At 41.0% G+C, this 13,741-nt stretch overlaps 1 protein-coding gene across 1 annotated transcript in view; it reads right to left on the bottom strand.

Moving 5' to 3' along the window:
- ENTPD6 (ectonucleoside triphosphate diphosphohydrolase 6) overlaps positions 1–13,741 on the bottom strand; it is a 166,134-nt gene that overhangs the window by 71,189 nt on the left and 81,204 nt on the right. The window contains 3 exon segments of the mRNA XM_029594503.1: positions 1,805–1,906; positions 6,220–6,249; positions 6,252–6,283. Of these exon segments, the coding sequence (XP_029450363.1) occupies positions 1,805–1,906; positions 6,220–6,249; positions 6,252–6,283 (164 nt within the window).

A 13,741-nucleotide genomic window follows, 5' to 3' on the forward strand; every position in this document is an offset into this window, starting at 1 on the left:
AGTTTCTGTGTAGGGCTCTATAGCAGCCTTACTTGGTCCGTTTTCCTAATAGGAGATGTATTGGTGTATTAAGGCCTGGTGTAATATTTTCAGTGTTGCCTTTTCTTAGGTAAGGTGGTTACTGTTAAGTGCTGGAAATTGGTGCTGTTTTGGTGTGGGATGTTTACTGTTTATGCAATTTCTGTTCAGACAGAATATGTATCTTTTCCTTGTGTCATTTTAAACAAAAATAATACTGGACCTTTATTTTTTTTTATTTCCACCGTAAATTGTAACGAGCAGTGTGTCATGTGAACATGGTCTGTCTGGTGGTGTCACAATGGGAAAAAGGTTGAGAACCACTGGTGCCTAAGACAGGGATGACGAAAATGAAAAGATTTGCATGCACTGCCTCCATTGTATGCTAATCTATCACATGCACATTAATTTTGGATATCCTGAAAACCTGGCCTGTTTGTGGCACTCAAGGACTAGAGCTTGCCATCCCTGGCCTAAGATGTAGGACCCCATCATTGAAAAAAATATAGTTTGCTTGGATTCAACAGAAAATACAGTAAAATAATATTTCTTCAGCCTTATATTTTGAAGCACCTCCCTTTACCTTAAAAGACAAAGGATAGTGAAGGCCCTGGGAAAAATTTGGCCGCTTTTTTAAATTAGAAAATAAAAGTTAATCTTAATATGAGCTTCCAAAGCTCAGCAGATGACAAGTTTGGACATAAGGTCCTTTTGTTGGGGCGTGAAGGGAGGCCAGCCAGGGGCTCTACTGGATAGAGCAGAGACCAGTCCCATTGTTAAGTCCAGCAGAAACTCTTTCCATAATGCAATGGGGCAACAGTTCCACATCAGAGCTCTAGCTCAAATAAGGTGATTTGCTTTCTTTTTAATTTAGAACAAAAATGGGCAAATGATCTTTGGTGTTTATTTCTTATCTTTAACAGCAAAAGGGGAGGCATAACAAGGAAAAAAAATGCCTTAACATCAAAACTCTGAGGTCAACTTTCAAACAACTCTGCATAGCTGCATATAAGCGCATATATGGCCGTGTGGAGATCTACAATATTATTTTATAACCAGCACATATTAGATACAGGCATATTATAAAATACACTTATGTCTATCCTGCAACATCCAGGTGTATGTATATTTATGAGTGATCACATGCTATGCATTGAAAGTGAATATTTCAATGCACTGAATGGCATACTTTTGCTACCAATTTTAAAAATATATGCCTATATATTTCATGCATGAAAATAAAGGACTTGCTTGCTTAAAACCCAATTTATGTACGCAAATTGTCATATTTTAAAGCATGCACATTTAATTGAAATTACCAGTTTTCCTGATTCCTCCACCAGTTCTCCCAATCCTTCTCCAGGTCATCAGGACCCTCCTGGTTCTTCACCCTGAACTCCCCTCCCTGTGCACTCAGACCCAGACCATAGCACAAAATAAACAAGTCTGATATCAATTATGCAAGATAATTAGTAGGTGGAAAATTACATGAGTAGGCTACTCCCAAGCCTTGTTAAGGGTAGTAGCAACAGCTGCATCTAAGACTCTTATAAAATAGAAAACTTATGCACATAATTGACGACCTGCCCTGGAATGCCCTTAGATCGCTCCTTTTTTGCATGTATATGTACATGTAAAACCTAAAGTGCGCGCACACTTTTGATGTTTATAAAATAGCAATTACACGAGTACAAGATACTTTCGTGTGCATATACTAATTTTATGTGATTTGAAAATTCACCCAAATTTCTAAAAATAGCAAAAATGTTTTGCTTGATGACTGTACCTGCTTTCTGCCCTTTTATTCTGTAGGTTATTTCAGCATGCTCCCACTGATATCTAAATTCTGGGGTAAAACATGGGGTGACAAACTCTTCACCTTCCTTTACTGTAATTAAAAGGAATAGCAGAATAAAAAAAACAGCATAAAAGAAAAATTAAAATATCACATTACCATTTTAATCAAAACCAAAGCCATTTAAATCTATAAGATTTGATCCCAGCAGACTCTGTATACTGGGCAGGCTGGGGCTGAAAACAGTAAAGGAGACACTGCAAGGACTAGAATTTAGCATCAGCTGGTGCAGGAGAATTCTGTCTGTGATGTTAGGAAATCAGCCCTGATGGATGGTTGAATATGGAATTCTTAATAAAACTGGTGGTATAAGAAATAAGCACACTAAGAGTAAGATAACCAGAAAGCAAGATAAAAAGGGGTTTTTGTACAATCTTATTTATATCAACACATGCTTATAACAGAGTTCATTCTAGCAGTTTTTTTTGTTACGCTTCAATGAAATGTTAACAATTTCATGAAATCTAAAAACGGTAGTCTGCATTTGGCTCTTCAGTTTCTCCAACTGCCAACAATAGCATCTATAACCAGGCACTGGTGTGACACTTCTGACTATGAGGCTCGGGCCACATATAAGACTATTAACTCATTTTTATATTTATGTTTCAAACAAAAATGTGAATGACTATATGGCAATCCATTTTGGAATAGCTCTGTGGAATATATGAATGGATACATATTATCTTGCCATCACAAAAGAAGACCAAAGATACCTCTTTTTTTCTCTTTTTCAAAACATTCAAAGGACATTAATAATTTTATATTGCTCTAGGTAAATGACCTCATATAGGCAAATATTAAACGGAGCCTTAATATAAAGGAGTATGCCAAATGGTAAGTAGTATGTATCGCACTACACTCAATGTATAATCATCGGTCATTCAATAGTATTTTTTTCATTTTTTTTTACCTTGAATATAAGTTAACTTATTTTGTGTCAGTTCACCTTAATAAAACTCATAAATCCTTGTAAATTCTTCAAGAGTTACTTATTTCATAATATCATATCGCTACTTAGCTTATTCAAATGACGTAAAGTGAAGAAACTGTTCGACTCTGTGCCATGAGGATAAATTGTGCCCGACACGGTCCGTGTTTCGGTTTTTCACCTTCTTCATAGGGCCATCTGCAAAGATATATCCGTCAATAAAATAGTAACTTAAACTATCAAAAACTTTTACCTTTATCACAGTGGTACTAACGATTTATTTGTTCAGGATGGTTTCCGTGCTCTGATGATATGTTTCTTCAACCGAGGGAAAGAGTAACAGGACGCCATTTTAAAAAAATAAAATAACCAATGAGTGATCGCCACGTCAGAAAATCACGGACCGCGGCAATCAGCTGTGAATTTGAAAAACAAAGTTCTATCAAATTGTATTAAATTAAGAGTACCAGTCGATCTCAGCGTTCAATCCTTCTGGAACTATACATCTTAGCTGATAGATCCATCGTTGTTCATGTAGGTTCAATAAAAATCACAATTTTTTTGAATTCATCCATCGTTGTTCATGTAGGTTTGAATTCATCCATCGTTGTTCATGTAGGTTCAATAAAAATCACAATTTTTATTGAACCTACATGAACAACAATGGATCTATCAGCTAAGATGTATAGTTCCAGAAGGATTGAACGCTGAGATCGACTGGTACTCTTTAATTTAATACAATTTGATAGAACTTTGTTTTTCAAATTCACAGCTGATTGCCGCGGTCGTGATTTTCTGACGTGGCGATCACTCATTGGTTATTTTTATTTTTTAAAAATGGCGTCCTGTTACTCTTTCCCTCGGTTGAAGAAACATATCATCAGAGCACGGAAACCATCCTGAACAAATAAATCGTTAGTACCCACTGTGATAAAGGTAAAAGTTTTTTGATAGTTTAAGTTACTATTTTATTGACGGATATATCTTTGCAGATGGCCCTATGAAGAAGGGTGAAAAACCGAAACACGGACCGTGTCGGGCACAATTTATCCTCATGGCACAGAGTCGAACAGTTTCTTCACTTTACGTCATTTGAATAAGCTAAGTAGCGATATGATATTATGAAAATAAGTAACTCTTGAAGAATTTACAAGGATTTATGAGTTTTATTAAGGTGAACTGACACAAAATAAGTTAACTTATATTCAAGGTGAAAAAAAATGAAAAAAATACTATTGAATGACCGATGATTATACATTGAGTGGTAGTGCGATACATACTACTTACCATTTGGCATACTCCTTTATATTAAGGCTCCGTTTAATATTTGCCTATATGAGGTCATTTACCTAGAGCAATATAAAATTATTAATGTCCTTTGAATGTTTGAAAAGAGAAAAAAAGAGGTATCTTTGGTCTTCTTTTTGTGATGGCATCTAATTGACTGAAACCTCGAAAAAAATCAGAGAAGTTTTTTCTACATATTATCTTGAACATGGTTTGTTTGGGGGATTTTTACATTTTATATTTCATGATTTTTTTTTTTTAATTTTCATAAGTGCAGAAGATTGTAACTATATGACCATGTTGAATTCTGTAAGCCAAGGTGGTTTTTGTTTTGTTATATATAAGGGTGAATTTTGAGACCTGTGTACGGGAGCACATGTACGCATATTTGCCAGCTCATGCACATATAAGCGACGATTTTATAACACATGCAGGAATATCTGCACATGGTATAAAATCGGCTATATGTGCATACATGTGCCCACAATTTTACAGTGACGTGCGCATCTGCTTGCAAATGCCCGTCAATCAATGTAAGTGGGGGGGGGGGGGATTTTAGTAAATAGGTACGCCGATGCAATTACCTGTTTCCCCACTTTGTTCCCAGTTCACCCCAGTAAAGGGCTCTGAATGTCTCCTTGAGTAATTGAGTATGTATGTATATTGTGAACTGTTATGATCTTTACTGGAATGAAGGTATACAAAGTGCTTAAATAAGTAGTTAGATAGACAGATAAAGGAAAGGACTTCTTAAACCCCCTAGCTAACTTGCCTCCCTTTTACCCTATTAGCCCCAACCTTTAAAAACTCCACTGACTAGCCTAGTTTTTTTTGTTTCACGACTTACATTCCCGTCCATAGCAGAAAGTAAGGTTACATGGATAGGGACGCTGGGCGCGCACTGGTGTGCGTAAAAAACTTACACGTGGTTTCCATTCATATTTCCTGGAACGCCCATGGCCTGTCCAGACCATGCCCATGCCCCTTTTATGAAAAAAAATTGTACTCGCGTACCCAGGTGCCACTTAAAATACTGTGTGGCGCGTTTTGGACCAATATATGTGCATATCTCGTGGCTTTGGCATGCATAGAGCTTTTTAAATTCACCCAAAAGGTTTGTACATTTTTGAAAAAAAACAAAAAACCTGAGAAGATTCCAATTTGAATCAAAATAATTATAAAAAAATATTTTTAAACATCTATAGATACTTACCACACGAATCTACACATAATATATGACTGCTGCTGCAATGCCTGATTTAGATGCTACTGCCTAATTGGAGAAACTGAAGAAGCCAAATGAAATCATAAGTTTAGATTAAACTGTTAATTTCATGTAATCAAATGTTTGCTAAATAAACTACTATGGAAAGCATATTTTGATATTAAATATACAATGAGGCAGATTTTCAAAGGTTACGCGCGTCGGGCCTATTTTAAAGGCCGGTGATGCGCATAAAGCCCGGGGACGCGTGTAATCCCGGGGGCTTGTAAGAGGGGCGGGGGAGAGGCCAGAGGCTCCGGCACAGCAGCCATTTGCCGTTGTGCCGGGAATGCACATCTACTGGCAGTTGTGCCGGAATGGCACATCTACTGGCAGTTGGCCAGCGCACGCAACTTACTTCAGCCCTAGGGCCCAAATGGCGCGGTCCATCCGTTGCTCCTTCCATGTGACAGAGGCCAGCCCATGGCACCAGTAGCCCCTGTCACATGGTAAGGGCAAAGGGCCACCAGCGCCATTTTGATTCCTGGCAGGCCCGACAGTGGGAGATCGCTCTCCGGACCCCCGCTGGACCACCAGGGCTTTCAGTAAGTCTTGGGGGAGGTAATGGGATGGTGGGGGTTGTCATTAAGTAAATTTGAAGGGTTGGGGTGGGTTTGGGTTTTTTTTTTTTTAAATAAATGTGCCCCTCCCCCGCCGCTAAACCGAAAAATGATTTTTTCCCTCCAAAAATTCGGGGAAAGCCCGATCATTTTTCGGGTCCTACCGATCCATGCCAAATTGGAAATTTCATTGAAATTTTCCAATTCGGCAAAAAACGAATGCACATCTACTATTTAATGCTTTTTTTGCCTTCAGATTTAGAAGAATGTAGAAGAATGTAACTAGAATGAAGTGGCTACTCCTCACAGGTTTGCCCTTCAATGCCTCCTAAAATTTAAGTCTTGCCGACATTAAACCAAGTCCCAGGTAACTGTAAGGAAAACAAGAAACCCTTACATAAACTATATAGAAAAAAAAGTCATCATTATACTTACAACTGCATATTCTGTGTGAAACATTTTAAAAAAAATATCCACCCCAACAGTCAAAATGTAATTCTTTGTAAATTCTGTAAAAACAAATGTATCTTGCCAAAGGAAGTATTAACATACTGTATATTGCAGTATTTCTAATTCACTTAAGAAGATAAAAGAAGGAAAATTGGTATGGTTTGGACACATGGAAAGAATAGATGAAAGTTATGCTGGCAGGAAAGTACTGGCAATGCAAGTGGAGGGAAAGGCTAGAGAAAGGTCAAAATAAAAACATGCACAAATACCATTTACCAGAATATAAGCCCGCAGCTCAAGCAAGCGACTCAGGCTGCTGAATAGGGTAGTATGGTGGAGGTGGAGGGTGGCTAGGACTGCGGACCCCATGAGTGGGAAAGTTGTATAGAAGAAGATTTGACATTCCTTTAGAGGTAAAAGGTAAGGAAGGCAAAGAAGCTCAGCTGGCTCAATGAGATCTAAGGCCACTATACTAGAGAGATATTCAGATATCAACTCAAGTTTTATGGCTCCTGGCTGAAGCATGGAGAGTTTTGCTTAGTCCATTTGAAAGACCATGAGATAAATAAAATAAGATGACAGAATAATAACAATACAATACAAAACTGTTACACAGAACTGTTGTAATAATACTGAGACATGCCTACACAATAAGGGCCTGATTTTCAAAAGCATTTACAAGCTTAAAAATGGGTTTTACAGGTGTAAATACACTTTACCCATGTAAGAGGGCTTTTGAAAGTTGCTACGATATATGCCATTGAATTGTCCATAGGATATTCACCTGTAAGTGCACTTAACACAGGTAAACGGCTTTTTAAAACTGCTACGATATTTTGTTACATTTACATGTGTAATTCTTTGAAAGTTATCTCTTAAAGGAGCAATTCTGAATATCCTGCAGTGCTGCAATTTCTCTTTGAAAACTGCCTTACAAGGTATGGGGCAGATTTTAAAATGTACGCACGCGCACAAATGTACGCCCGATTGGATAACATGCGCGTGCAGCCGCGTGCATGTTATAAAATCAGGGGTTGGCACGTGCAAGGGGGTGCACACTAGTGCACCTTGCGCGCACAGAGCCCTCGGGGAGACCAGCTGGCTTTCCCCATTCTCCCCAACCCCCCCCCCACTTTTCCCTCCCTGACCCGCCCCCCAGCCCGAAAAAAATCCCATCCCCGCACCTTTATTTCACAAGTTATGACTGCCTGCGCGCGATCCCCTGGCCCATCAGCTTTTCAGAGGCCTCTGGCCACGGCCCCACCCCGCCCATATTTCAAGGCCCGGGACTTACATGCGTCTCGGAGCTTTACGCATGCCGCTGAGCCTTTTGAAAATAGGCCTTATGCGCTTAGGGCTTTTAAAATCTGCCCCTATGTAAAAATGTACATTTTTAGAGGCAGCCAATTGGAGGCCAGAGATTGTGCACACTGTAAACTCCCTGACCTAAATATTATTTTAAGCCAACTAAAAGTATTTATCAGGTTTTATATACCGTCGTTTAGAAAACATTCCATCACAACGGTTTACAAGATAATAAATTAAATATAATAAAAGGAATTAAATAATCACATATAATCAGTAACAATAAGTCATAAAAATAATAGTACACATGTTGTGAAAGTTAGTGCTTTTCAGAAGCTGTGAGGACAACTTTCAGCCAGGTAATCTTCCTGTATAAATATCTATTTACTCAAATAAATCACTCTGAAAATTGTCCTCTAAACATTGACAATTTGAGTTGCTTGCATATATACACACAGTATCGGCCTGAATTTAAAAGGCCCGCGCGCGTAAAAACGAAGGTTACGAGCATGGCCGGGCCCTGCACACATTTTACTTTGAAAAGGAGCATGCGCTGGGGAAGTGCGCGCCGGCAGCCAGGCAAGACGAAGAGACTACTTCTGCTCCTCCGGAGCAGTAAGTACCAAAATAAAAAATTTGGGGATAAGGGTAGATTTAGGGGGCAGGGAGGAGAGGGGAAGAGGGAAGAAGGATAGAAAATAGATAGGTAGGAAAGTTCCCTCCCAGTTCCCTCCTTAATTGGAGAGGACTGGGAGGGAACTGGGGGACACTCGATTCGTATATGTATATGTTATAAAATTGGCACATTTGTGTGTGCGCACTAGGAAGGGGTTAATAAACATGTAGATAAAGGTGAACCAGTAGATGTAGTGTATATGAATTTTCAGAAGGCACTTGACAAAGTTCCTCATGAGAGGCTTCTAAGAAAAGTAAAAGGTCATGGGATGAGATCACGTGGGGCAGTGAAGGGAGAGGATGTAGTTTCCTCTCCCTCGGTTCCCAGCCAGCCTAATCGGACTTCATCCACCCCCTGAAAATGCCAGATTGGTTTATTTGCCACATATCAGACGCGGAAGACATCTGGCATAACTCTGGCTGGCATGTCCACCAGTGTGGATAAGGAAAAGGGAAAGGAACGTCCTAAGCCCGCTACATCTCCAGACATAGCGGGAGTCAGTGAGTCAAGCAATCTCTCTGTCGTGCCATTAGCAGACATTAAATGTGCCATTCTGGAAGCCTTGGGGCCCGAACTCCACAATATTTCCTCTAAAATCACTGCCTTATCGGCTGATTTCAGCAAATTTGAGAGCCGGTTTGAGGAAATTGAATCCCGCATCTTAGAGGCCCAAGATGGCCTCCGCGTGGCCCAAACGGATATCGGCGCTTTGCAGACGGCAGTGGCCTGGCTGGAGAAGGATTTGTCTCTCTCTCGTGCGCATGGCCGGCTGCGCATAGAGAGTGCATCGCCTGGGCCCCCGACTCCCTAATGCCGCTAGGCCTCGGATTGTTATCGCAAAGATTTTCAACTATGCGCACAAGCAGGAAATTCTGCAGGCAGCGAGCCGGAATAAAGATCTTGCTTTTGAAAACTCACGAGTTTTGATTTTTCAAGATTTTTCAGCGGCCGTATCAGCGCAAAGGAGGCTCATGGTCCCAATCTGTACTCAACTCATCGCGCATGGGATTCAGGCATCACTGATCTTTCCGGCCCGATTGAGAGTGTCTACCCCGACCAGCGTGAAATGTACGATTCGGCTGAGGACGCGCGACAGCTCTTGCATGTGAGAGAAAATGAAGCAGCATCTTCTTCGTCGGATCCGGGGGGGCAGGAGTAGAATATTTGGGCTATCTTGAGGCATTTATAATTGCCAGCCTAAGAGTGTGTAATGTGCACGGTGTCCCCCGGCTTTAAGGAAGATGGCCAGGATGGGAGCAGCCTCTCTTTCTCTGTCCTTCATAGCTGCTTTCATCAGGGGACAGTGCTACTGGATTTTATAAGGATGCAATGGCTGGTGGAATATACAGGTTGGCATGTCGCGCTGAGGTCAGGACTGCGCCTTAGATTCTCAATGGGGAAATGTTCAGGAACTCTTGTTTAAAAAAAACAAAAAAAAAAAAAAAAAGAGACCCCCCATTATAGAACTTAATCCTGGAAGAGTTGGCTATTTTTTTGTTTTGCTCTGCGTTATTGGGAAGCAAGTCTTCATTGCTTGGGGGGTTTCACTATTTTTTGCTGATCAATTAGAGTTTTGGCAACCGCGTTCATGAACAGGCTTCTTGTTAGGGGTTAGTATTACCCCTGGATCCCAGTTAATAAATTGATCCCCTTGTTTTTGCGCTGTTTTCTCCTGTCATTTATCTGGGAAGGAGTGTAATCTCGGCCCTGTGAGACTGGTATTACATGGTTTACAGGGTTGGATCACCGTTTTTTTTAGTTTTTATTTCTTGCTTCATTTCCGCTTAGTTGGGGATCCATAGACATCTATGCTCTGGCAGATTGGGTGCGCAGCTTACCTTTGCGGGACATAGTTTTGTCTTTTTAATTCTTGATTCTATAGGGGTCGAAGGGCTTCGGAGTTTGGCTAGACCTGATTCCCGCCTGTTCTGGGCAGTTGGTTTTAATTTTTTACTAAGCTGTCTGGTTGTCTTCTCATCGTGGGGGTCTGGCTGTCTTTTTTTTTTTTTTACTTATGCACCTCCCGGGACGGTTGGTCTGCCATGTTGTATAGTTTGCATTATTAGAGTTAGGGATGGCAGACTCGGCTGCGCCAGTGGGGAAAGGGAGGAGGGGTGGATGAGGTCTGATGGCAGGAGGAGGGGGAGGAGACCACAGGGTAGTGATCTCAATCTTCAGTGAAAATCAAAGGTGAATGGTACATAAGAGTACCTGGGGATGGGTTGAGGAAGGGGGGGGGGAGGGTTTGCAGTCCGTATTCTCCATCATTCTTTGTTTTCAGTGGTCATAATATGTTTAAAGGTGGGAACTGCTTGGGAGGCAGTTGGGGTCTTGGCTGGGAGGGTCCCCGCTGAATTCTGATTTCAAACATGGTCTGACATTACAGTTTGTGAATTAAGTAATCTCTAATTCTGTTCACTAATGTAATTACTTGGAATGTCTGTGGAATCAACTCACTATTAAGCGCTCAAAAATTTTGTCTCTTGAAATGGAAACGGGCTCATGTGGCTTTTCTACAAGAAACACACCTGACGGATTGTAGAACACTTAAAATTGGGTCGCCTCTGGGGGGGGGGGGGGGGGAGAGACATTTATTATGCCTCTGCTACTACTAAATCTGCAGGGGTAGCTATCCTGATCCAACGCAATCTTTCCACACTGCATACTAAAATTAAGGACCCCATGGGACGATACATAATTTTTGATTGCAGATATGTTCAACACTAAAGTTGTCCTTTGTAATGTCTATGCACATAATACTTATAGCCCAAGCTTTTATAGGGAACTATATCATCACTTTATCCCCTATCCTGGCTGACCTCATCATTATAGGCGGAGATTTTTTTATTTTTTTTTATTTATTGCAAATTTCCAAAATACATCAAGAAATACATTCTTGCGTAGATAGTAGTTTTAAACAATAACATATTACAATTAAAACTCAATATTCATTTTCCCTAACATTCTGCTTTTAAAGTCCTCATAGTGGTAGGGAGAGATCCAATTACTTCAACCTCAGGAATAAACATTTTACCATACGGGAATTGCCGAGATCTGTACGGGAGAATTCCTTTTTTGCGGGTCCAACTGAGGGATAAAAGTACTTAGCCTTCCATTACAGGAGAGGAAGTTATTATCTCTGACGAATACTTTTTAGAAAATTCTCCAGCTGCTCCAGTCGAAAAAATATATACGAGACATTTTTATATTTTACACAGCATTTACACGGGTATTTGAGAATATACATAGCTCCCAGCTTTTGTACTAAAGGTCTCAATTTCAAAAACAATTTTCTTCGTAGCTGTGTACTTCTTGCTAATCAGGAAATATTCCAATATTCAGGCCTAGAAAGGACTCAGACCTATGTCGGAAATATGTTCTCAGAATCCAATCTCTATCCGATTCAAGCAAAAACGTCACTATAGAGTAGCTGGCTTTACTTGTTCACGCTGAGTTGTTTCCAATAGGTTTGTTACGTCTAAAACTGGTGTTTCCATTTTATTTGATATCACAGGAGTTAATATTTGAAAATCTTCTCCTTCCTTCTCAGCTTTTTTAAATGTTGGTATATAATACATCTTGGCTGTAGGAGGAATCATTTCCTCTGTAATCTTCAATATCTGCAACAAATATTGCCTCCACATATCTCGAGGGGTCACCATTGGGTCCCTTGGAAAATTTATTAACCGTAAATTTCTCCCCTTTATTTGGTTTTCCATATTTTCTAAGCGATTCGTTAATACAGAATTTTCTTTTATAATATTACATTGAAGACTTTTCAATTCTCTCATTTCTATCTCTATTTTTCCAGACTTTTCCATTTGAATATTAATGTCTTTCTCCAATTTTCCCACTCTCTCCATTGTAGTATTTATTACTGAGGCCAAAGGATTGATTTGACTGAAAAGATTGTCATTTACAGTTTGTATTGCTTCCCAAATCTTCTCCAGAGAGAAGGTATCTGGTTTAATTAGTTCCTTTTTTTTTAGGTAAAGTTAAAAGTACTTTCCTTTCCGTTGGAGGCTGTACCGTACAGCCCTCAGCGTCTCCCAGGGCGTTCTCTTCCGAAGGTTGTAGCCTCTGCTGATCATCCCCACCGGCTTCATCGTACAACAACGAATCTCCGGTGGTTTCGCTCTCACTGGTATGGTTGAGATCGCTCCCGTTCGCCCCTCGCAGGGCTGGCAGGGTTTCCTGGGGGGAGTCCGCATTACCGGGGTTAGGGTCGTCTGGAGCTCATGTGTAGAGGCGGGTTTCTGCTTCCTCCCGCTCTCCACGCTGCGAGCTTTCTCCCGGTTTCTGCTCCCGTATGACGTGGGAATCCATGGGGCCCAGGATACGACCCTCTGTAGATTCTCCCAATGTTTCTCTTTCTTTAGCTCTCCGTTTTCTCCCGGTATGAGGCATTTTTCCGCAAATACACGCTATTCTTCGGAAGCCCTTGTTACCCACGTCTGGACCCGGCGGCCATCTTGGATCTCAGCACACTAAAACAAATCCATAGGCGGAGATTTTAATACCATCCGTGATCCAGCTTGGGATATAAATCCCCTCCAGCTAGCTCGGCTTCGGGATTTGGTATGGGCCCGTCTTTCTTGGAAAGTTCGCTGCATTTGATGGACACGTGGAGAGTATTGCATCCGGGTGAAAAAGATTTCACCCACATTTCCCGCGCTCACGGAACTCTCTCTAGTCTTGATTATTTTTGGACAAGTATACATGGTTGTTCGAAGATGTGTGCGGTTGAGATTGACGATATCGTTATCTCAGAATATGCCCTGGTCAGGTTAGAGGGTGGAATTGGCTTTGCGGACCCCAGATTCTCTCTTTTGGAAGTTTCCCTTTTACCTGGCTTCTGAGGCGAAGTTTATGGACTACCTTTGTAAATGCTGGGCTGATTATGCTGGACTTAAATGATCAACACTCGTCATCCCCGGTACTATTTTGGCACGCTGCAAAGACAGTTCTCAGAGGAGATCTTATTTCCTTCATGTCACACAGGAAGAAAGTAATGACTCATAGACTTCTGACTTTAACATCCCAGCTCCAGGATGCTAGGGCTCGGTTGAATCGACATAATACAAATGCAGCCCAGGTGCACTTCTTGACTATACAGGGAGAGCTGAACACTGTTACACCAAAGGGCCCGAAAAAGAGCTTTGTATACCAATACAAGTTGTCCAGAACAGTATAAGTCTGGCAGGCTGCTGGCTAATTGGTGCGTTCGGTTCGAGGCTCCCGACTATTCCAGCGCTCCGTTCTCCTTCTGGCCCTCTCTTAAGAGATCAGAGGGACATAGTTCATTGTTTCAAGACTTCTATAGTTTCTATATACAGCTGAGGGTTGGAACAGTGCAGCCTGTGATCACTTTTGTTCCAAGTTCCACTTCCCCAACTAA

This window comes from Rhinatrema bivittatum, chromosome 3, assembly GCF_901001135.1.
Source record: "Rhinatrema bivittatum chromosome 3, aRhiBiv1.1, whole genome shotgun sequence".
NCBI lineage: Eukaryota > Metazoa > Chordata > Amphibia > Gymnophiona > Rhinatrematidae > Rhinatrema > Rhinatrema bivittatum.